We start from the raw sequence: 24182 nt of genomic DNA on the forward strand, positions 1-24182 counted from the left end.
ATTTTTAGGTGTTTTTACCTTTGCTGTTTGCTTGAGAGAGGCATTCAAGATATTTTATAAAGATTTTGACTGCTTCCTTTTCTGTTAATATGTCCTTTGCATTGTGGGGTTAGATTGGCCCCACATAAACAGATCTCCAGCTTCATCCCTAAACCCTCAGGACACAGACCATTTTAATAATTTAATAATAATAAATAATGGTACCTTGAAAGCTTGTTGTGTATCCACATCATCCATATTGCACAATGTGCAATTACAAGTTTTTCATTGCACTACTGTGCTATTTTTCCTTCAACCTTTGGTTATTACAACCATAGTACAGTAATGACCAAAGGATGAAGTGCTGGTAAATATTAACAACCTTGGTTTTGTTGTCTTTCAAAACTGATAGAGGTTTGCATTAAATATGAAATTTAATTTCATAAATTTGTATGTCCATATAAAAATGTATAAAATGTAAAATTTTATTTTCTGGACCAGGGCAGCATGGTGGTGCAGTGGGTAGCGCTGTCGAAGCACAGCAAGGCAGTTCCAGGTTCGAGTCCCGCTCTGTGCACAGTTTGCATGTTCTCCCCATGTCTGCTGAGTTCTCTCCGGGTCCTCCAGCTTCCTCCCACCTCCAAAAACATGCATCTCAGGTTAACTGGCGGGCTTCAAGTTGTCCAAAGGTGTGAGTGTGTGTGTGTGTGTGTGTGTGTGTGTGTGTGTGTGTGTGTGTGTGTGTGTGTGTGTGTGTGTGTGTGTGTGTGTGTGTGTGTGTGTGTGCGTGTGTGTGTGCGTGCGTGCGTGTGTGTGTGTGTGTGTGCGTGGTTTTTTGTCTCTTTGTGCCTCTGTGGTGCACACGAGTGTCTCCCGTGTCATGCCCCCTGTCAGCTGGGATAGGCTCCAGCAACCCTAGATCTGCGACAGCAGAAGAAGCTGGTACAGAAAATGGATGGATGGATATTTATAAACCACCTTTACACTTTTATGGTCACTCATTTTTCTTGTTCCATCGTCGAAGAAGAGCCATTCAACACTTAGCATCAATGTTCCCTAATATTCCAGATCAGTGGCGCCTCAACTAGCTACCATGTGTCCATAGCAACATTTCAGTTTTGTATTGATTTTGCCATCTGAACACTTTGCAGATCTTGTTATGCCTTATTATTGGTAGAACTAAATGTCCTTCTCCAGCCACTGGACTGTGCTCTCAGCTTTGAGCTACGTAGTCTCCATTAAGGAGAAGCCGCAGCCTATTTGAGTCCCGTTGAAACACTAATGGTGCCATTAGAGCAGTCTGATTAGTCACACAAGTAGGCACACTCCCATGCACTCACAATAAGTTACACAATCATGCTGTGAATGCTGTTGGAAAGAGAAAAACAAAGATGAAACCTAGGAGAAATTTCAGAAAAGGTCTGAGGAGTCTGAAAAAGTATTTTTCCTCTGTGGCTTTAATATGTAGAAGAATTTCATAACTGACTAATTGTATTATCTCTGAGGTAATCAAACAGAGACAGAAAAAGACAAGTGATAGAACAAATCAGGAACTTATTTAACAGCAGTGGAGATAGAAACACAATCATTACCTACACATGTATTGTTAGAGTGGGATTTATAAAATCATAACCATTCTGCGAGCCTATGTTGCTCAGAAATGCTCCCCCAGATGGTTGAGGTCACTGGTGTAGAAAAAGTCAAACATAGTTCTGTCTGTTTTCAGAAACAGAGGTACAGAATCATCTGTAACATGTACAAAAGAAACAGGTTTGAGTCACAGAGCATCTATATGATGTTATAACAACGACACAATGTTATTTCTCCATACTGGAAGTGTAGGAAAAGGGACTCTCGGAGAATTCTGTAAATGCTTCTTATGAAAAAAGTTAAAACATTCAAGGAAAAAATAAAATTCTAAGGACACTGACTCCCCAGGCTTGAATGAATAAATACATCAGGTATCTGTCACAGAGATGATGTTCAGGTTCATGTTTTATTTACATAAACGGAAAGATATCAGTCCGTCACACACCCATGCTTCTGTTACACTAATACATCAGGAGGAGGGCAGTGAAGGGTCTAAATGAAATGTTTTCACCACAACAAATATGTTGGATGTGTAGAAGAGGCTGGGATTTTATAAAAATTGAAATGAAATACAAAAAACTTGGTGTTCTTGTTGGTGAGACATTATACATGCAGAGACATAAGGAAGAAGAGTTATTTGTTGTGTCTTGCGCTGTTTGAATTGTAGCTGAATTACACCTAAACATTTTGACTGCAATAATAATAGTGTTGCACTAAACATGGAGTTACACATTAATATCCTTGTCAATATTAAATAAGGGTTGTATTTATATATTTTAATTGTTCTTCTCATTGGGTTCTCTTTAATTACAGGGTCTTCCTACACATGTCGTACAGCCTCTGCTCTCAATCAACTGTGCTAATGTTCTTCTCTGAAATAATAATGAAGTAGAAATCCCTGCTTCATTTGCTTTAATTAACCAAGCATTCAACACCTTTTACAGCATTTCCCTTGACATGCTTGTAATGTTCAAGGATTCAAGGTAATTTGTTTCTTACACACCAAAATAAGAACTTGTAGGTGTTTGTTCTACACAGGTGATTAGAATTCAGAAAAATGATGAATTTATTAAATTGATAAATTATATATATACTGTATGTATGTATCTATACACTAAGAAATTAAGTCTGTCTATTTTTACAAAGTTATGTCTGCATGAAACTCATGTTCGAACAGGTTCATTATAATGCACAGACATGGGGAACGCCGCTTTGAGTTAGAGTGAAATATCACTTCTGGATGGATTGCCATGACATTTCACACAGAACTTAATTTTCTTCAATCACTTTCATCACCAAAATTTCAATTCCTATGGTGCTTTGGTAGATTCATTGTACCTATCCAATTCACCAAAGCTTCCCTGTCATTAATTTAGTAATTAACCAGGAAAACACTCACATGACTCTTCATCCTATTAAATAAAATGTGTCAGATGTTAAAGCTTTTCAGCATTTTGTGACATTTTGACAACCTGCTTTGAGTTTGGCCCAAAACCAAAGCCTGTAAGATCTGTTTGTGGCAGTGGGCAACAAAGTCAAAGAAAATCAACAGAGGATGTCTTCAAATTGAAAACACAGTGATTGGGAGTTCATCATAGTTTTGAATTGAGTACCTCATCTTACACACTCCATATTTTCATATTCTTCTTCTTCTTCTTCTTCTTTTCCTTTCGGCTTTTCCCTTCAGGGGTCGCCACAGCGAATCAATTTCCTCCATCTAGCCCTGTCCTTTGAATCCTCTTCTCTCACACCAACTACCTTCATGTCTTCCCTCATTACATCCATAAACCTCCTCTTTGGTCTTCCTCTAGGCCTCCTGCCTGGCAGTTCAGAACTCAGCATCCTTCTACCAATATATTCACTATCTCTCCTCTGGACATGTCCAAACCATCTCAGTCTGGCCTCTCTGACTTTATCTCCAGAACCTTTAACATGTGCTGTCCCTCTGATGTACTCATTCCTGATCCTATCCTTCCTGGTCACTCCCAGAGAGAACCTCAGCATCTTCATCTCTGCTACCTCCAGCTCTGTCTCCTGTCTTTTCCTCAGTGACACTGTCTCTAGACCAAACAACATCGCTGGTCTCACCACAGTTTTGTACACCTTTCCCTTCATTTTAGCTGAAACTCTTCTATCACACATCACACCTGACACTTTCCTCCACCCGTTCCATCCTGCCTGGACACGCTTCTTCACCTCTTTTCCACACTCTCCATTGCTCTGGACTGTTGAGCCTAAGTACTTAAAATCCTCCACCTTCTTGATCTCTTCTCCCTCTAACCTCACTATTCCACTTGGGTCCCTCTCATTCACACACATGTACTCTGTCTTATTTACTCTGTCTTATTTACTCTTATTTACTCTTATGTACTCTCCATATTTTCATATTACCACCGCTATATCCGCCGCACCGGGTCACGGGGAGCTGGAGCCTATCCCAGTGGCATAGGGCGTGAGGCGGGGGACACTCCGGGCACGACGCCAGTGCACCGCGGAGCCACACACAAAGACATACAACCACTCACACACACACTTACTCCTACGGGCAGCTTGGGACCGGCCAATAAACCTGAAGCGCATGCTTTTGGAGGTGGGAGGAAGCCGGAGAACCCGGAGAGAACCCACGCAGACACGGGGAGAGCATGCGAACTCCGCACAGAGCGGGACTCGAACCCGAGTCCGCTGTGAGGCGACAGTGCTACCCACTGCGCCACCGTGCCGCCCATACACTCCATATTGTCTGCTCAATTATGCTTCATGATCCAAATTTTAAACATATAAGGGCAGAATTTGTTTATAATGATCTGCCACTCTGTACTGTTTTTTATTTACTTGCATGATGGACATATCGGGGTTCTCCAGGTAGATGAAAATACAAATCAAGTGGGGAATCAATTAAATGGCAGGCAGAATGTTGGACTTGATCCCTCTGTGGCTCTCATCTCTGAGGAAGCCCCTTCATTTCTTCTTCTTCTCCTCCTGTCATGAGTGCAGATGGGTCTCACTTCCCCATTGGCTCCATTTAGACGTCTTGTTTTGATTTCCTCGCACGAAATATCACTCCATCTTTAAAGGCCCTGGGGTGCTGTTCCCCCACCCTGACCTTTTCCCTGTCAGTCAATAAAATGAATCCTCCTTTCATCAAGAGGCCTCACAGGAAAAATTAATGCATCATTTGCTGCTGCTGCACATTTGCTATAAAATCATTGATTCAGAATGGCTTCATCACTGACATACAGTTAATTGGTTTCACTACGGTGTGGTGAGGTGATTTTGTCACGTTCGTCTGTGTCGACTGGTTGTTAATCGATATATTCATCTTACAAAATTGATCAGAATGGGTTTTTAGTTCCTTGTCTCTTTTCTTCAGTATTGCAAGATCCATGTGCATTTGTCGACATTTTCATAGATACCTTGTAAAGTACTGTAATATTCATTATATGATGAAAACAAGGGATACGTAGCGAGATATGTCAGCGAGGTGACCTCTCATGGATTACCATGTGCAATATGATGTGGAGTCAGATCATAAGGTGAACATATAGAACAGAAAGATTATTCTCAGATAAAAGTCATGTTATTGGAGTTCCTCCGTCGCAACTAACCGGCTCAGAGAAGCACTGTTGTGTAGCTCAGATAATGCTTACAAATGCTTCGGCCTGACATGCGCATCATAAGGTGGACATGATCCTGTTCAATCACCTTAAAGATGTGGAAGCAGAGGTTAACACTTAGCTCACCTTCTGCTAAAATAACGCAGAATAAAACAAATGCTGAACTAAATGACCACTGCAGCAGAGATCACTGAAGAGAGGATGTGCAAATAGTTCGGACAAAGGTGTTTCTCCAATGACTAGTCTTCTCACCATTACATATCAGACATACTGGAGTTAGTGGTTAACTCTGGATTTTTCTATAATTGTGCAAAAACTACCAAACATTTTCAATGTTATACAGAACAGGAAATAATCCATAAAATATTCATACATTAAGGGGGCATATATCAAACAACCTAAACCAGTGTGTGTAAGTTTGAGCTGTCATGAGTGCCACTGTTGTATACATGAACATCCTGGTTTGTCAAGCGACAGTTATCGTTCTCTTGTCCTGACACCAGTTTAGCTGAGAAACCAACCAGCTGCTCACAGTTTGACCCACACTGACAATGTAGCGCTAAACAGCGATGTAAGCACACTGAACACCCACGATCCTGGTCGCCGCTGACAACCAGCTGCTGCTGACTGATGGTCCGTCCACATGAGGGGTGGTGACTGATGGGGGCTCAGCAGAGTTTAATTAACGACCTCTATCCAAGGTCAGAGTCATCATGTCAGCGAGTTGTGGCCCTGAGATTGATCACATTCTGTCACATGTCCGGGTCTGTGGAATGTCACCCCTTCATCCATCCATTTGTCATCCATCCATCCATCATTCATCATCATTCATCCATCCATCCATCCATCCATCCATCCATCCATCCATACATACATACATACATACATACATACATACATACATACATACATCGTCCATCCATCCATCCATCCTTCCATCCCTGCATCATCATTCATCCATCCATCATCATTCATCCACATATCTGTCATTCATCCATCCCTTCATCCATCTGTTATTTATCCATCATCCCTCCATCCCACATCCATCCATCCATTCATGAAGTCGTTCATAATCTCCCCCCATCCATCCATCCATCCATCCATCCATCCATCCAACATTATCCACCCATCCATTCATTCATTACCCATCCATCATCCATCGATCTACTGTATCCATCATCTATCCATCCATCCATGTATGTATCCATCTATTCATCCATCCATCCACATGTATTCATTTTCACATATTAATCATCCATTTGTTCCTTATCACTTACCCATCCGTTTCCACCCATCCATTCTTTATCATCATACTTTCTATCATCCATCCATTCTTTTTATCCACTTGATTATTCATCCTTCCTTCTGATTTAATTGTCAATTAACACAGTTGTGAATTATTTCACATCATATTTCAGAACACCTTTCGAAGCGACCTTTAAAGTTAAAAAAATAAAGCAAATGAAAGTGGGACAAACTGAAGCCGTTGTTGATCACTTGCAGCCCCTACTGGCAGATAAAAGAGCACAGGACTCAGTGGAGGTATCAATCACAACTGTCTTGTTTGTTTGGGTTTTTTTCCCTGCAAATTAAAAAAAAAAAAAAAAAGTCCATATAGAATTAACTGTATCAGGCTGATGATCGCATTAGTGCAAGACTTCAGCTTTGCTGCCAGAGACACATGCACAGTTATATTCTCAGCTCTCAGAGGATAGAAAAGTATATGCATGAAAACCAGGCCTCCGATGGAACAATCGGGTCAAAGACACCTCTGCATTCTCATTTTCTCATTGCCTGTTCTCTGTCCCTGCAGTTCATCACGGCAGTGGGTGACACTCTGACTCGTCTCATGGCCCTAGCTGACAGTCAGGTTAGTAACCCCTGAAACCGTATTTCATTAATCAAAGTCAGACAAAAAAATTAAAGCTGCTGGAGGTCTTTCAGGGCGGCAGCGGGTTGGTCGATGGTATCGAGGTTGCTGCTGCTTCTGAGATAACACTCCTGTCACAGTTTTCTCATGCAATGATGAGTTATCAGCTCTAGAAGTCTCAAATAAATCCAATGAGTTTTTTTTCTACATAGCAGCAGTTACTAATTAATGATATTATACACCAGTTGCACCTCTGACAACATGCTTCATTAAAAAGGCAAGGAGAATAGATTAGGAAGATCAAAACACAGTGACCGCTGTCAACACCAATTTTCAACCTGATATCAGAGATCATTATCTAAGACTACCACAAATGCTCTGAACAGTAATTTAGCGACAATGTGGATCACCGGATGCTCATGGTTATGGAGCAGTAACCTCTGGCTGAATGGAACATTTAAACTGGTCAGCTGTTGACAAAGAAAAGCCTCTGGGTTTACTCCAGTCACACAAACATCAAACCAAGGGTGTTGTCAGAATGCCTTTAATGCCCTGAGGGACACCCGCTGTGGTTCAGACCTGTTAGACTCTTTGTTTGTTCAACTCATGACTGTAAAGATATTTTAATGAGGTTCTTCTGAGTCTTAATTCTAAAAGTGAACCCAGAGTGTTAGCATATCAGAAATGCTCATATGGAATCCGCGTAGCGAACAACAAGCAGAACGTCAAGTTTATGTTCTCTTTATTAGACCGGAGCCCGCCACACTCACCTGAACACTCATATATACAGTATATTGTATATTACACATGTCATACTCAATCGAACAAGAGTACTACATCCACATAGAACAACTTCCGGGCACAATAGGAAGTCCCAAAATAAGAGCGTCACTTAACACAGAGGTTTTCCATTATCAAGATATAATCAATATTAAAGGAAAATATATACTGTATATATTTCTTTGTCATCCTGACTTTAATCACTGAGTGTTACAGTCTAACCGGAACCTAAATAGGCGGCATTATGTTCAGCTGGCTTTAAGGTAATCCTAAATTCAATAAAGTGACATTAGCATCACTTTATTATGTGTCTTCATGTAGCTGGGATGGAGCCACAGAAGAAGAGTATCAGCTGCCAAATAACATTGAGCACTTCAAAGGGTTAATGTCTCTTTTCAAATGTTTTATTAATCATTTCTAATTCAAAAGGCTCTCATGAAATGTTTCATCTAAGCAGCCTTTTTAACATGACTTTTATAATGCATTTTCCCTTCTTCCTTCATTATTGTGATAGCTTTATGTGTCTAGATGTTGGCTTAGCTGTTAACTGGTGTGTTTTTTTACATCCCACTTCAAAGCAGTGATGTATTGTAATTATCAGTGTATTCGTTTGTTCGTTCGTGTGTCAATCAATCAATCAAGTTTTATTTGTATAGCGCTTAATCATGGCAACAGACATTACAAAGCACTTTAACAGACTGAACCCTCCAAGCGTGAGCTTTGAACTACCCTAAAAGGTCAAAGCTATGCACTTGTCAAGTACTACTTTCAGGGTACCCTGACCTACCCTTCGCTGGATGTTGCAGTCTCTGCCTTGTTTGTTTTTTTATAACCAACTTCAGGTTTTAAGGCAACATACTTTAAAACTCAAACTCTTCTTTCAAACATCCTTTAAACGGAATTCTGGAGCTTTACATGTCTGAGGAATGTATTTTGTAAAAATGAAACATAAATAAGAGATGACTGTCAGCATTAATGCATGTTGAGTGCCTCTTTAACTCTCCTCTGCTGACAACATACCGCCATCTAGTGGAGGCCTTCACAGGAGAGAATGGAGTGAACCCCGCTCGCTGATAAAAAAGTCATCTGTGATCTCCACCAACATATTTAATTTGAAACTTCTTCAGTGCAAAAGCTAAAGAAAAAGGTTTTTAATTTTAATTCAATGATGACTCATTTCTGTGTTTAGAAAAGTCACGCTCACAGACCTCCTTCCTAGCGTTCCAAGTCTCTGTGAGAGGCAAAAAAGCAAATGCACTGTTACTAGGATAAAGGTTTTAAGGTTTAGTTTGAAGACATCACAGTAAATTAAGACCTAGTCTTGTTTTTTTAAGATGATTGGATGCAAGTGTTATATCACAAAGTGTTACACACTGTCATAAATAAGCTTAAATCTTACTAGGTAACACAAATCTAATACAAACAAGTAGTTGTAAGTCTTGTACATACTACATAGAACTATGAGGTAAAACAAATAGAAGTGTGTGTGCTGGACTCCTGCTGGATTAAAGAATATTAATGAGGTGCAAGAATGTGGATTTCATTACCTTTGGCGAATGACCAGCTTGCTGTCTCCTCATTTATAGTCTTCATTCTTCAGATAAGCGATCCGGCTGCTTGCTGGTGTAAATCACCTCAAACTAAAGGTCCAAACATTCACTCTAACCTCAGTGGTGATGTTTTAGTTCTCAGTTGTAAATAAATGACTGTTAAAACGACATAGAGTGAACAGATAAGATGGTGCCGTCGCCCACACACTGATGGATTTGACAAATTTGTAATGTAAAAGGCACAATTTAACGTTAATTACTTTCTGTTTGATCTAATTTACTGTCTGCTCACTTTCCTTTGTTTAACAACAAAGGAAATTACTTTTGTGTGATTCCAGTGGAGCTGCTCATGTGGAAATAAAAACACTTTCGATGAACAGCTTGATACTAACATCAGGGAACAAATTTAAAAGACATATAAGTAACTTTTGACACTGTTTTTTCTTGTTATAATTGCATACAGTCAGTATTAAGTATTACACCATTTTTAAAAAGTTGTAACTTGATGTAAAAAAATGTGATATATTCCTAAATATTTTCAATTTAACTGCTCAACTTCATTAATTTGTGAAAATAGGTCAAAATCTGAATTTCATGATAACCCTTGAAAAAAACAATGGGATAGAGGAAACAAATAACTACCATCATCTATAGAATAATTGTTGACGATTACTAAATTAATTTTTTTTAAAAATATGTCAGACATGAGACCTTACCAGTTCATAAACTAAAATTAGCAGCACATTTCATTCCCAAAGTACAAACATTGTGAGAAGTGTCTTCTCGCATCATCCAGCATCATTGTGGCCCTTATAACATCACCATAGCAACACAAGAGCAGAACCAACAGAACCAACCAAATTGATCAATTTTTAAAAAATGCTAATTCTATCCCGCGAAATAATTATGAATATTATTTGTAACAATAATTTGTCAATATTCATTTGAAATAATTACAACCTCGTTTTGAAGTGCTGCTTTACCACGTTAAAAAAGATGTGGAATTATTTATTGTTGGTTAACATACAGCAGGTTTAACAAAGTAAAAGCAAAGCCCTTACAAAGCATGCCATGATGGCAGGGTCAGGGCGTTGGCAAGGATTGCTGGGTTATTGACAAAACAACCAAAGAACCGACCAGCGACAAACGATGGATCAAGTGTCAATGAATGGCCGAAATTCAAAAAAAGAGTGGGAAGTGGTGGGATGATGCTGTACAGAATAAAAGGTTCACTGGTAACAGGATCATGACTGGGTGATTGGGACCTTTGGCCCTCAAACGACTTAGTATTGAAAGTAGACGAGAATCCATGAAGTACTAAACACAGCGTCCACTCCATCCGCACATGAAGGCCTTGAGCGCGTGACGCATAAACAGTGAGCTACCGTGTGGTGGAAAGTTTTAAATACAATAAAATAATACAATAAAATAACATAATAATATGATATCATTTCATGGAACCAAAGATCCGGATTGTTGTGTGTCAAATTATTCAGCGCTCGTGAAGGTGGCCCCAGGATGTCTCGAGGTCATGAAGACGCTGCATGAAAATAATTACTGTTGGACCATAATTGGAAATGCTTGCATGACTGTGGGTATCCTTGAAAGAAGTTAGACACTGACAGAAGCAGCTAGCCAGATCATTTCATATAATGTACTTGAAATTATAATGTATGTTTCTGCACAGGGTCGCGTGACTGATTATGTCATCAAAAAGTTTTGTGAAACTGTCGACTTGATATTTTTGGTAACGTCTGGAGGTCATGACGTACCAACTGAAAGCCCGTAAAGAACTGGTTGAAAGCAGATGGGTCGAGGTTAATACCTCCCCCTAGTCACGCCTTTAGAGTATATAAAGATATGTGATCCATTTCCTAGTTTGTACTTGAAGTTTTTTCCTGTAACCAGAATATTCTGTAACAACACATCGGAGGACTTTTTCATCGTCTCCAGAGCTCTCATCATGCTTAGATAAGTATTTGTTGAACCTGTGTGTCTGTCAATATCATCGATGATATTATTGGACTCATACTCAACCTGTGAATGATATTATTGTACTGCTACTCAACCTATACACGATTTGAATTGACAAATAAATATCTTGTATTTTAAACACTGTCTCCTGTCCTTAAGAGAAACGAAACCCCACCACAAACGCCAGAACGCCAACTCCTCCTCTGAACCCAAGTCCATCTGAGAGCGGCTGCAGACTTCTCAAAATAAGGGCAAATTCTCCTTGAAAAACTTCATGTCCTCTCTTCCCAAACACTTATTAATTGATGGTGACTTAACACAACCATTAACATGAAACATTTTGAAAGCAATCAAATTTAGAATGGGAACGGATTTATTCAAACAGAATTTAGTTTCTTTTCAGTCACTTTTGTATAAAACATTTGCTAATTGTTGACATTTTTCATAATTTTTCTTTGGCATTGAAGTTGTTAAGAATCATATTTATAATATAAATATTTTTTCAGGGGATGCTCGCTGCATGAAGAATGCCAGTCCCCACTTTAACCAGATGTGCAACTTAGAAGAAAGACCTAGAATTAATGGCTATAAAAGGACTGGCTGTTGCATCATCACAGCTGTATCTCTAGTGTTCAATGAGTAAACTTAGAGATGGCGTCCACATGGTGTGATGCTTCCCATCCTCACTGCTGTTCAGACGGTGCATCGCCATCTGGCAGGTGACTCCTCTGATGTTTCTTGAGCTCGGTGCTGTACATGAATCCGTTCCCGCAGGCCGAGCAGCGATACGGTCGTTCTCCCGTGTGGATCCTCCTGTGCAGCTTGAGGCTGCTGGACTGCGTGAACCTCCTTCCACAGATGTTGCAGCCGTACATCTTCTCCCCAGAGTGAATGATCATGTGTAACTTGAGGTTGCTGGGACTGCTGAACTTTTTATCACACTGATCACAAGCGTAGGGCTTCACCCCCGTGTGGACGCTCATGTGGTATTTTAGACTGACCGTTCGGCGGAATTTCTTCCCACAGACGCTGCAGACTGGCTGCCCCACTTTCTTCCCCGTGTGGATCCTCATGTGGTTCTGAAGCGCGCTGGCGTGGCTACAGCGCTTTCCACAGGTCTCGCAGATGTACGGCCTTTCTCCCGTGTGGGTCAGCATGTGGTGTTTGAGAGCACTCTGGTGACTGCAACCTTTACCGCAAACCTCACAGGAGAAAAGTTTTACTCCGGTGTGTTTACTCATGTGATTTTTGAGGACCCTCGGATCACTCATTCCAACGCCAAGCAAGTCACAGCAGTTTTCTTTTTGCGTGTGAGTCACCCTGTGTGTGGCCAAGGATGACAATGAGAAGAAAGTCTCACCACACATTTCACAGATAAAATCTCGGTCTCCCGAATGGAGGTTCTCGTGATCGGCCAAACGCTGCCGGCACTCAAACGTGTCTGGGCACAGTGAACAGACAAACGTCTTTTTCAAGGCGCAGCATCTGTGCCGCTGGAGCGCCAACAGCCCGGTGAACTGATTCTCACACAGCGTGCACGTGTGAGTGAGCGGTCTCTTCAGGCTGTGCCGACGCATGTGTCTGTCGAGGGTGTACTTATAAGCAAACTCCGTCCCACAGTCGGAACACCTGTACAGCTTCTCTCCGGTGTGACGTCTGGAGTGAGCGGCCAGTCCTGCGAGTCCCGCAAAACATTTGCCGCACTCAGAGCAAACGTGAGGTTTGGAGTGTGTCAAGTAGTGTCTGTCCATCAGACACTTCAGAGCAAAGGATTTGTCACAGGAAGGACATCTGAAAGACTCCACTGTCCTCTTCGTTTTAATCTTCAACACTGAAGTCGTAGCGTCGGAGTCCTCCTTGACCGCGTCTTTCCTGACCAGCCGTGACATGGACTGTGTTGGCGTCCCTTCAGCTTCTTCGTGCATGGCTTCATCGGCTGAAACGCAAGATAGCTTCACAACACTGCCACTTCAAACAAATTCAAGGAAAATTTCTACATTTTTGTTATTTTTTTAAATTTATTTTGTATACTGTTTTGATCCCCAAAGGGAAATTAAGAGCACACTCTAGTAGTAATTCTTCAACCAAACGCACGCATATATATAATGTATATTAGTATGTACAGGCCCCTGTAACACACACACACACACACACACACACACACACACACACACAAGGGGGCCTGTAAGCATGCAATGGGAGGTAGAGTGGCGAGCAGCTCCTTCCTGGTGAGCCCCAAATGAGCAATTTGTCAAGGGCACCTCGGCAGTGCTCGGGAGATGAGCAGACACCTCCCACTGTCAGCTCACACTCAAGGTGGCTGGGCAGGAGTGGGAATCGAACAACCGATCTCGTGAACATTGAACGACCCGCTCAACCACTGAGTCACTGCCGCCCCTTGTTAGTTTGGAAAAGTAAGACAAGTTTCACTGCCTCACAGCAGAGAAGTTACTGAAGGATTTAGTTTATCAGGAGGCTCACCCGCCACCACTCACCATTATTAATGTTATGCTTACCTTTATTATTAATGTAACATGGTAGCAGAAACTGTTAACATGTAGCTTTTACTTATCTGGGAGTGACCTGAAATATTCGGTTGGTATTTCACAAGGATTTTATTAAAAATGTTATGACCTGGATAAATACCTCGGTAATAGATGTGATCTTTTCTTGTACATGGATTAAGTTCTCCTGCATTTTTCTTTTCTGTCTGAGAAGATCTCTTAGATGGGGATTCTGAAACACAGAGAAACCTTGATTAACAGAAAACAAACACCAGCCTGTGTGTTAAAAACCAAGAAAGCCTTTGACTAACGGTTTTGGAGGCCGTTCACTCGCCCAGCTGCTGGTTTGGAGCTCTTCTGCTCCGTCTTGCCACTCAGTCCGGCCCCCTGCTGTGCAGCAAGCTCTTCCTCCGCTTCACACTCAGACACTTTGAACATCAGCAAAATTTTCTCTACAGCAGCTCTGACCCAGACCTCCATCAGAGATGCAAACTGTTTCTGTGAAGTCAGACCACCGGGAGAAGCTCGTCAACTCACTGGTTTATTGAGTGAACACAATAATATTAATTATTAACTCTTTTGATAGAGAAAAGTGCTTGCAGCCCATCACCATTTTCCAAATTTAATATGAATGAAGATACTCTGACCAGTTCATTCATTCATTCATTCATTCATTTTCTGTTACGCTTCCTCCACTTTTGCGAATCACAGTTGTTGCTAGTGCCTAATCCAGCGAACCTACTGGTGAGAGGCAGGGAGACGCTATGGACACCCGATGGAAAACACCCAATGATACCATGTTTTGTTACTGATGATGTGCTCACTTGCATTGGAAGATGTATTCAGGAACTGTATCTGTAGCCTACTTAGTTATTTTGATAGTAGGCGCACATAGACACAGCATGTGTTACCTTCTTACATGCTGTAAATGTGTGAAGGCAATTAAATTAAAATCCAATAAGATATGGTTTCCAATGCCTGAGGAATAAAGCGTCTCCGGAGCATCATCGAGCCACCGCCATGCTTCACTTCTTTTCAGCATCAGCTTCATCCATCCTGACACACCGCTGACCCAGAAAGCAGTTTGGTTTCTCCAAAGACCTGCATCCAACCGTTTGCCTCCTCTCGATGGCTCTAAACTCCCAGAGCTGACCTTTCTTGACTAAACGTCTTGAACTTCCGATACAGAGACCTGATATCAGTGTAGACCTTAAGTTAAAGTAAGTCTCTGAAGGCTGGTGCCATGTCTTAACATCCGATCTGTGAATATGTGCATTCATAAAGGTTGATATTCAGGAGTCTATCCTAGTCGACTGGGGGCGTCAGGCAGGGTACACTCCTGGCACGACACCAGTGCACCGCAGAGCCACATACAGACAGAGATGAAATGGGTTTAGATGAATGAATGAATGAATGAATGAATGAATGAATGAATGACATTCAGGAGACTGAAAAACAGTGAGACTACAGAGGTTATTAGAAGCATTTCATGTTCTAGTGCAGGGGTGTCAAACTCCTTTTTACCGAGGGCCATATGAGCATAACGGCTGTTCACTAGAGCCAGATGTAACTTATAAATGTAACTCAATGTCACATAAAATAAATGTACTACTCCTTAATGATAAATAAATTTATTACCTGTTCAAGTTACAAACATTACAATTGCACAGCAAAAAATATCCATTTCTCATTTATAGCATAAATCCTTTTAATTTGTCAGGTTATGAAACTCACATAATTCCATCAATGGAGCATCAAACTATCCAAGTGAATAAAAAAAATGTCCAAACACAAGTCAGGGCAATAACTTTGTTCAAAACGTTTGGTCAATGTTAAAATGGGCTTAATTGCTGCATTGTGGAAAATGTAGTTTAGCCCAAACCACACTTTTGACCAACTGTATTTACTTTTAGAGATACTGACCTTTTAAGCTCTCACGGGCCACTTTTGGCCCCCGGGCCTCGAGTTTGACACATGTGTTCTGGTGTGGTGGGGGGTGAACATTATTGCTCAAACACTATTTGTTTAACGATGCTACAAAAGACACAGAAAACAGACGAACAGCAGTGACTCTGAACACCAAGCTGTTCTTGGTGTCCTTTGCTAGTTAACAACCCGGAGGGCTCATGGGTAGTGTAGTTTACATTAACAATTCCCCCGATAAGCGATGACGTCACCTTAGCTGCCGCTAATTAGTGCTGCTCTCTAGCTAGTCGACAGTGAGTTCAGGTTACCGTCAGTGCTTCATTAAACCCTGCTGGAGTCGCTTCGCTCTCCTCCTCTTCATCCTCGACAAACATTGATGGAGTCCTGGAGCGTTGAGCGGCCACGGCGTTATCCAAGCACTTGTCCAGAACTGTGCCGAGCTCCGTCACGGCCGCCTTCATTAGAGTCTCCATTACAGCGTAAACCTGAATCTCGATAGTCTGCAGGGGGAACATGCTCGACAGACAGCTGGCGGCCTTGTTTACGTTTCAGAGGCGCTGGTTCCTCTTCTTCTTTTTATGTTTTCTATGGCTAAACTATAGCAGCTTCTGCTGCGTATGTCCGCCACCTGCTGGCCTGGAGTGTGATTGATTTGAATAAAAGAGAAGATTTGATTTTTGATTTATTTATTCTTATTTTTAAAATCACATTTATTTATGAAGTCGGTATTACAAGATAGTTACGTTAACAAAAATCTAATCGTTAACAACATCTAAGAGAGATTCACTCAAACATGAACACACACTTAAAAAAACTGTCATTAGAAATGTGGGGAAAATATACTTGAATTAAACTCAACAGCGACTGAACATGAGTTTCTCATTTAACACAGAAAGAAAGAAAAAAATACTGTACACTTTAATGATCCACTTGGGGAAATGATATGTTTTCACTCATGGATTTTAGTGTGTTAATAAACATGCATATATGTGTGTACAGGCCCTTGAATAAACCAAACACACACGAGGTGCCTGTCGGCATGCAGTAAATACAAATCCTGATTGTTCTAGAACACAAAAGATAAACGGTTCGTCTATGGAGTCAAATGATCAAATCTCAAAATCAGAAAACAGAAACAGACTTCTATTTTCATGTGTTGTCATTTTTGTCTGGAGTGTGGTTTACTTATGGATAGCTGCACCAAATGCCCAAAAAAACCTTCTGACGCAGTAGACACGAAATAAAAGTGCATTTGTAGTTCCACAATATGATCACTAGAGGTAAGTAGACTGAACTCACATCGTGGTTTCAAGATGTGCTTGTTGTTCATGAAATGTTGTGTGTTGACTTGACTCTTGTTCCTGCTGAACTGAGCCAGTGTGTGTGATCAAACTGCTGTCAGCTCAGAAGAAACATGAGGAAGGTCATGTTTCACTGGAGTCCAGACCAGGACAAGGAGGTTCCACATGAGACCTTCAGGTGGCTCCATTTAAACCTGATGAGAAAAGTGTGAATTTGTCAAAACACAAAAACATTTATTTCCATGTAAAACGCTGTACTTTCATTGCAACTACTTGCAGGCAACTAAACATCAAATAGTCTTCTCATTATTGACGTGTATTTTGACCTGTTTTTATTACATAATGCTACAAAGCAGTGATGTATTGTCAGTGTTTGTGTGTTAGTTCGTCCGTCCGTCCATCCATTTGTTAGTCCACCAAATAACTTTGCAACTGTTGCAGATAGAAAGATGAAACAAAAAGCACATTACTCGGGTGGCAAAGGGGATAAAACTGAGATGATGAGCACTAGCTTTGATCTTTGATCTATGCAAGTAGGTCAGGGTAAAATCTTGAATTCAGGGGTGTCACAGATGTTGCAGACTGTGACTGCGATGGTTCTAGTTTTATCTGTTGACATCAGCCCTAGGAAAATATATGTGGTTTATTGCTTGGGGAAATTTAATTAAACTTTTTTTAATTTTTTTTTTTTTGGCACTCATTGAGTGCCAAGGACAAAATATCTTGTCTTCTAAACTTCTACATATATGTTCAATTGGCAATGTTTCAAATTGTCAATCATTCTTTACAACAAGGTCAGAGTTACAAGATACAAGATAAAAACCGAAAAACCTGTAGGTGCAGGTTTCCCCTGTCTTCATTGTCAATTTGGGGTTTACTGGAAGACAGATGATAGAAACGATGTCAGACTTACATTTACTCACTGGAACGTAGTGAGAAAATACACAAATGTTTTCTCAGTCAGCTCCAGATGTGCTCATGTGAATCCATACTTATGTCTTTTTTAACAAACGTTAATACCAGTCATAAAAAATATTCAGGTAAACTGAAAACTGACATTTTGATAATCATTTAATAATAACTGATATTTCTAAGCATTTCTTAATGTAGCTTCTCTTTAGAAACTATTGTATAAAATAATCAGACAATCACAAAAAAATAAATAGTAGCAGGGTCATTCAGAGCCTTCAGTGGACATTAGTTTATTGGAATTGAGAGCTAATTAAAAGTCAAGGCCAGTGCCTCTATTTTTACAACTTATCTTCATATCATATCATCATTTATTATTCTTTTAGTCAAACCAAAAGTCAGTAGAGCACACATTTTTACCAGTTTAGTTAAGGCTCCTCCAGAATAAGACTACAAGAGTGTTGACTGATGCTCAGCAGAAGATTTAAACAAGGTTGTCTATCTGCAGCGGTACAATGAGTCTGTGTTCATGTTAAGCAACAAGTCAGCCAATGCCATAGTTAAAACAGTTTTAGAGCAAGACTGGAGTTCCAGGTAGAAGTCAGGTTCACAATGCAAAGACTGTTTTAAGTAGGACATGCTCCTTTAAACTGGTAGAAAGAGGTCTAGAGAAAGAAACTATAGCTGCTCACCAGAAAGACAACAGAATGTTGCAGTCAGCTCAGAACCATATGCTGTTTCTGTTTGAAATATGTTTGAACAAGAATATGCATCTTCAGTCGGTAAGAATTTTCACCACACATCCCAATCCTTTCTGTACAAGTGAAGAACTTAGCCACTGTGAACAAAACAGTAAGATTCCCTGTTCAGCAGTCGACCAAATTCTGCACCTGATCAGAAACAGCAGATACACTCGACATGACACAAATACACTGATCCACTGATCTTGCCTCAAATAGGTCATTCTTTCAGCGCAATTCACAAATTGACGACTTGACAAAACTTGTGTCCTTGAGTTTGAAAAGAGCCTCCTCCTCCTCGTCCTCCTCCTCCAGGTCCATACACAGCAGTAGCAGACACCGTAGCAGTGTAGTAATCCCTGGCAATGTGATTTTTATTTTCTGTCCCAAATCATCATGCCAGAGACCCACACAGCCACAGCACACTCCTCTCCATCCAGAGGAAGCACTGCTCTCCTGGCTCTGCTCCCCGGATACTTTTTTCTCTCACGTTTCAGTCTCCCTCGTCCTTCCTCCCCCACGCTCCCCTCTCAGACTCCCATGCTTGGTTTAACTTTGGGTATTTCCCTCATTAGCTGCTACGCCTATATCAGGAACTCCAGAGAGGCCCAGGGACGTCTCTGTCTGACAGAAAATGACAGCGTGCTCCTGTGATAGTAACTGATGGAAATTACCCCTGTCACTGGATGGGCAGGTCTCCTGCAGGTGTGGGCGCATTCAGGGACTCTTGCTTAAACATGCTAGACTAAAAGAGAAATCCTTTTAGCTTTACCTGTCGTAACTCCATAAAGGAGGTCACATTGTCGCTGGCTTTTTACAGGATTGTGTGAAAACTGCTCTTCAGATCCTCATGAAACTTGATAGGAGGGTCGGTCATCATGAAATGAAAAGCCAGCTCAATTTGAAAGTGGATCCCATCGAAGGGGGCAGATCCAGGAATATTGCACCTGGGGCAATTATTATAGAACTGGTTTGGTGGGGCATGTGCTCAAGGGAACAACATTGCCTTTTGGAGTAGATTCCGATAAATATCTGGTCGATTTTTTTTTTCATTCCTGTGACACTGCCAGAACCTAGAGGGCAGACTTTTAATTCCATACATATCTTTTTGGATATTAATTTGATTAAAACTGTTGGATCTGGATCAAATGTGAGATCTTTTTATCTGAGTGTAATGTGTAATGTATTAATTTTGATTACTTTAGGGAGTTTACCTTTGAGCTAAGCTTTTAGGTTTGGGTTTGCGTAAACGACTTAATTATGAAATTACATATTACCTGTGGATTGGCTTTTGCCACTAGACTTTCCCCAACAGCCAAGCCCCATTTTACCCTCTGAAAATAGGTAGTGAACTTATGAGATCAAGCCTAGAGTTACAGTTAGTATGAATATAATGATGACGAGTCCTCACATTATATCAGACCATAAAGACAGACAATGTCAAAGAGAAGATTCATGTGAGAGTTTGAAATCAAGAAAGGTAATAAATAAATAAATAATACATGAATGAATAAATAAATATGAAACATTCACAAGAAGCTTTCCAGGCCACAGACATCGAGAAGCTCCACAAAGGAAGAAAGAGTCCTGGAAACTTTTCAGTGAAGACTCTTCTTCTTTTCCTTTCGGCTTTTCCCTTCTGGGGTCGCCATAGCGAATCAATTGCCTCCATCTAACCCTGTCCTTTGCATCCTCTTCTCTCACACCAACTACCTTCATGTCCTCCCTCATTATATCCATAAACCTCCTCTTTGGTCTTCCTCTAGGCCTCCTGCCTGGCAGTTCAAAACTCAGCATCCCTCTACCAATATATTCACTATCTCTCCTCTGGACATGTCCAAACCATCTCAGTCTGGCCTCTCTGACTTTATCTCCAAAACCTCTAACATGTGCTGTCCCTCTGATGTACTCATTCCTGATCCTATCCTTCCTCATCACTCCCACAGAGGACTTCAGCATCTTCATCTCTGCTACCTCCAGCTCTGTCTCCTTTCTTTTCCTCAGTGACACTGTCTCTAGACCAAACAACATCGCTGGTCTCACCACAGTTTTGTACACCTTTCCTTTCATTTTAGCTGAAACTCTTCTATCACACATCACACCTGACACTTTCCTCCACCCGTTCCATCCTGCCTGTACACACTTCTTCACATCTTTTCTGCACTCTCCATTGCTCTGGACTGTTGACTATAAGTACTTAAAATCCTCCACCTTCTTGATCTCTTTTCCCTGTAACCTCACTCTTCCACTTGGGTCCCTCTCATTCACACACATGTACTCTGTCTTACTGCAGCTAACCTTCATTCCTCTCCTTTCCAGGACAAACCTCCACCTCTCTAGCTTCTCCTCCACCTCTTCCCTGCTCTCACTGCAGATCACAATGTCATCTGCAAACATCATAGTCCATGGAGATTCCTGTCTAACCTCGTCTGTCAGCCTGTCCATCACCATAGCGAACAAGAAGGGGCTCAGAGCTGATCCCTGATGCAGTCCCACCTCCACCTTGAACTCCTCTGTCACACCTACAGCACACCTCACCACTGTCTTACAGTCCTCATACATGTCCTGCACTGCTCTAACATACTTCTCTGCCACTCCAGACTTCCTCATACAATACCACAGTTCCTCTCTGGGCACCCTGTCATCAGCTTTCTCCAGATCTACAAAAACACAATGCAGCTCTGTTTGGCCGTCTCTGTACTTCTCTATTAACATCCTCAAAGCAAATACTGCATCTGTAGTAGTCTTTTTTGGCATGAAACCATACTGCTGCTCACAAATACTACTTCTGCCCTTAGTCTAGCTTTAACTACTCTTTCCCATAACTTCAACGTATGGCTCACCAGCTTTATTCCTCTGTAGTTGCCACAATTCTGCACATCTCCCTTGTTCTTAAAAATGGGCACCAGCACACTTTTCCTCCATTCCTCAGGCATCTTTTCACTTAGATCTTGTTGAACAACCCAGTCAGAAACTCTACTGCCTCCTCTCCTAGACACTTCCATACCTCTACAGGTATATCATCAGGACGGACTGCCTCCACTCTTCATCCTCTTCAGTGCCCTCCTCACTTCGTCCTGACTGATCTTTGCTACATCCTGGTCCACAACAGTCCCCTCTTCTAGTCTTTGTTCTCTCTCATTTTCCACATTCATCAACTCTTCAAAGTACTCTTTCCATTTTCCCATCACACTACTGGCACCTGTCAATAAGCTTCCTTCCCTATCCTTAATCACCCCAACTGCTGCACGTCCTTCCCATCTCTATCTCTCTGTCTTGCCAACCTGTATAGATCAGTCTCTCCCTCCTTACTGTCCAACCTAGCATACAAGTCATAATAAGCTTCTTGTTTGGCCTGTGTTATCGCTACCTTCACCTTACGCTGCATCTCCCTGTACTCCTGTCTACTCTCCTCAGTCCTCTCAGTGTCCCACTTCCTCTTGGCTAACCTCTTTCTCTGTATACACTCCTGTACCTCCTCATTCCACCACCAAGTCTCCTTATCTACTTTCCTTCCAGATGACACACCCAGTACTCTCCTACCTGTCTCCCTGATCACATTAGCTGTAGTTTTCCAGTCATCTGGAAGCACCTCCTGACCACCCAGAGCCTGTCTTAACTCCTTCCTAAAAGTCATGCAACACTCTTCCTTTTTCAGCTTCCACCATTTCATCTTCTGCTCTGCCTTTGCCCTCTTCATCTTCCTCACCACCAGAGTCATCCTGCACACCACCATCCTATCCTGTTTGGCTACACTCTCGCCTACCACTACTTTGCAGTCACTGATCTCTTTCAGGTTACACCGTCTACACAAGATGTAGTCTACCTGTGTGCTCCTACCACCACTCTTATAGGTCACCCTGTGTTCCTTCCTCTTCTGGAAGAAAGTATTCACTATAGCCATTTCCATCCTTTTGCAAAGTCAACTACCATCTGTCCTTCTGCGTTCCTCTCCTGGATACCAAACCTGCCCATCACCTCCTCATCACCTCTGTTACCTGCACCAACATGTCCATTGAAGTCTGCACCAATGACAACTGTCTCACGTCTAGGTATGCTCTGCATCACTTCATCAAAGTCCAGCCAGAATTTCTCCTTCTCCTACAGCTCACATCCTACCTGTGGAGCATACCCACTAACAACATTGAACATCACACCTTCTATTTCTAGCTTTAGACTCATCACTCTATCCGACACTCTTTTTACCTCCAGGACATTCCTAACAAACTCCTCCTTCAAGATAACTCCTACTCCATTTCTCTTCCCATCTACACCATGATAGAACAACTTGAACCCTGCTCCTAAACTTCTAGCCTTGCTACCTTTCCACCTGGTCTCCTGGACACACAGTATGTCTACCTTCCTCCTCTGCATCATGTCAACCAACTTTCTACCTTTTCCTGTCATAGTTCCAACATTCAACGTCCCTACTCTCAGTCCTATACTCTTGGGGCTCCCCTCCTCTCTCTTCATGCGAGCCCACTTTCCTCCTCTCTTTCTTCAACCAACAGTAGTCCAATTTCCACTGGCGCCCTGTAGGTCAACAGCGCCGATAGTGGTCGTTGTTAACCTGGGCCTCGACCGATCCGGTATTGAAGTCATAGGTTTGATTCGCATCTTTGATTTGGCAAAAGTTTTACGCCGGATGCCCTTCCTGGACAACTATCAGCCTGTTAACATCGTCACTCTGATAACACTAATATGTTGATGTCATCATTTGAAGTCATGTTTGTGTCCACTTGAGGAACACTATGTCTATTCAGTTCCCGTTTGGGTTCTAGAACACACCTAATGTTGGTGCTAATGAGAACATGAGTGTTGCATGGGGTCAGGAACAGTATTAGGACCCAGACGTAGGACACTGGTAGAGAAGTTTTCCTCCATATTTTATTCAAGCAATGCAAAAAATCTGGGAAACACAAGAAGTCTCAAGAATTCCAAAACCTAATGGCAAGGGCATGAGTACAAAACAATCTGGCCCAATACCGAAAGCGATCCAGGCTTAAGAAGCCTCAGGATAATCAAGTCCAGGTGTTGAGAGGAACCACAGGTGTGAAGATGAGGCTCCGCCCACGTGTTCGGCCTCTCCTCCTGCCACACCCCAGCACGGCAGAGCAACAGAGCACCAGCACTGAACCATGACACATGGTCTCAGTGCTACATCATCGTGTCACTGTGAGATACAGTTCTTTGGGCAGCTATTTTCAGTGACGAAGCTCTGACTGTAGCATAACCTGGAACCTAGAAGGTGACCATAGTAGGGTATAAACTGAGTCCAAGATGTTTGTTCCAGCTTGTAATCACAGTCAGCTTGATCCATCCATCCACCCATTTTCTGCCTCCCTATCCACCGCAACATGTCACGGGGATCTGGAGCCTATCACAGGCTTGCATAGGGCGTGAGGCGGGGGACACTCCAGGCACGACGCCAGTGCGCCACGGAGC

At 41.8% G+C, this 24182-nt stretch overlaps 1 protein-coding gene across 1 annotated transcript; it reads right to left on the bottom strand.

Moving 5' to 3' along the window:
- Nucleotides 1-11437: 11437 nt before the first annotated feature.
- LOC137608526 (zinc finger protein 345-like) lies at nt 11438-16348 on the bottom strand. Its single transcript, XM_068334972.1, has 4 exons — nt 16096-16348; nt 14173-14359; nt 14004-14093; nt 11438-13293 (listed from the first exon to the last, which is right to left on the bottom strand). Exons 1-4 carry the CDS (start codon nt 16300-16302, stop codon nt 12041-12043), a joined length of 1737 nt encoding a protein of 578 aa, XP_068191073.1. The 5' UTR covers nt 16303-16348; the 3' UTR covers nt 11438-12040.
- Between the last annotated feature and the right edge of the window lie 7834 nt (nt 16349-24182).

This window comes from Antennarius striatus, chromosome 15 (genome assembly GCF_040054535.1).
Source record: "Antennarius striatus isolate MH-2024 chromosome 15, ASM4005453v1, whole genome shotgun sequence".
NCBI classification, from domain to species: Eukaryota; Metazoa; Chordata; class Actinopteri; order Lophiiformes; family Antennariidae; genus Antennarius; species Antennarius striatus.

Excerpts from the sequence above, each read along its gene's own strand:
- LOC137608526 (XM_068334972.1), bottom strand. The coding sequence starts at position 16,302 with ATGTTCCCCCTGCAGACTATCGAGATTCAGGTTTACGCTGTAATGGAG. Across the intron at positions 14,360-16,095 it reads GGTTTAATGAAGCACTGACG|AAACAGTTTGCATCTCTGAT; the intron begins GTAACCTGAACT and ends CTGACTTCACAG. Across the intron at positions 13,294-14,003 it reads AGATCACATCTATTACCGAG|CCGATGAAGCCATGCACGAA; the intron begins GTATTTATCCAG and ends CTTGCGTTTCAG.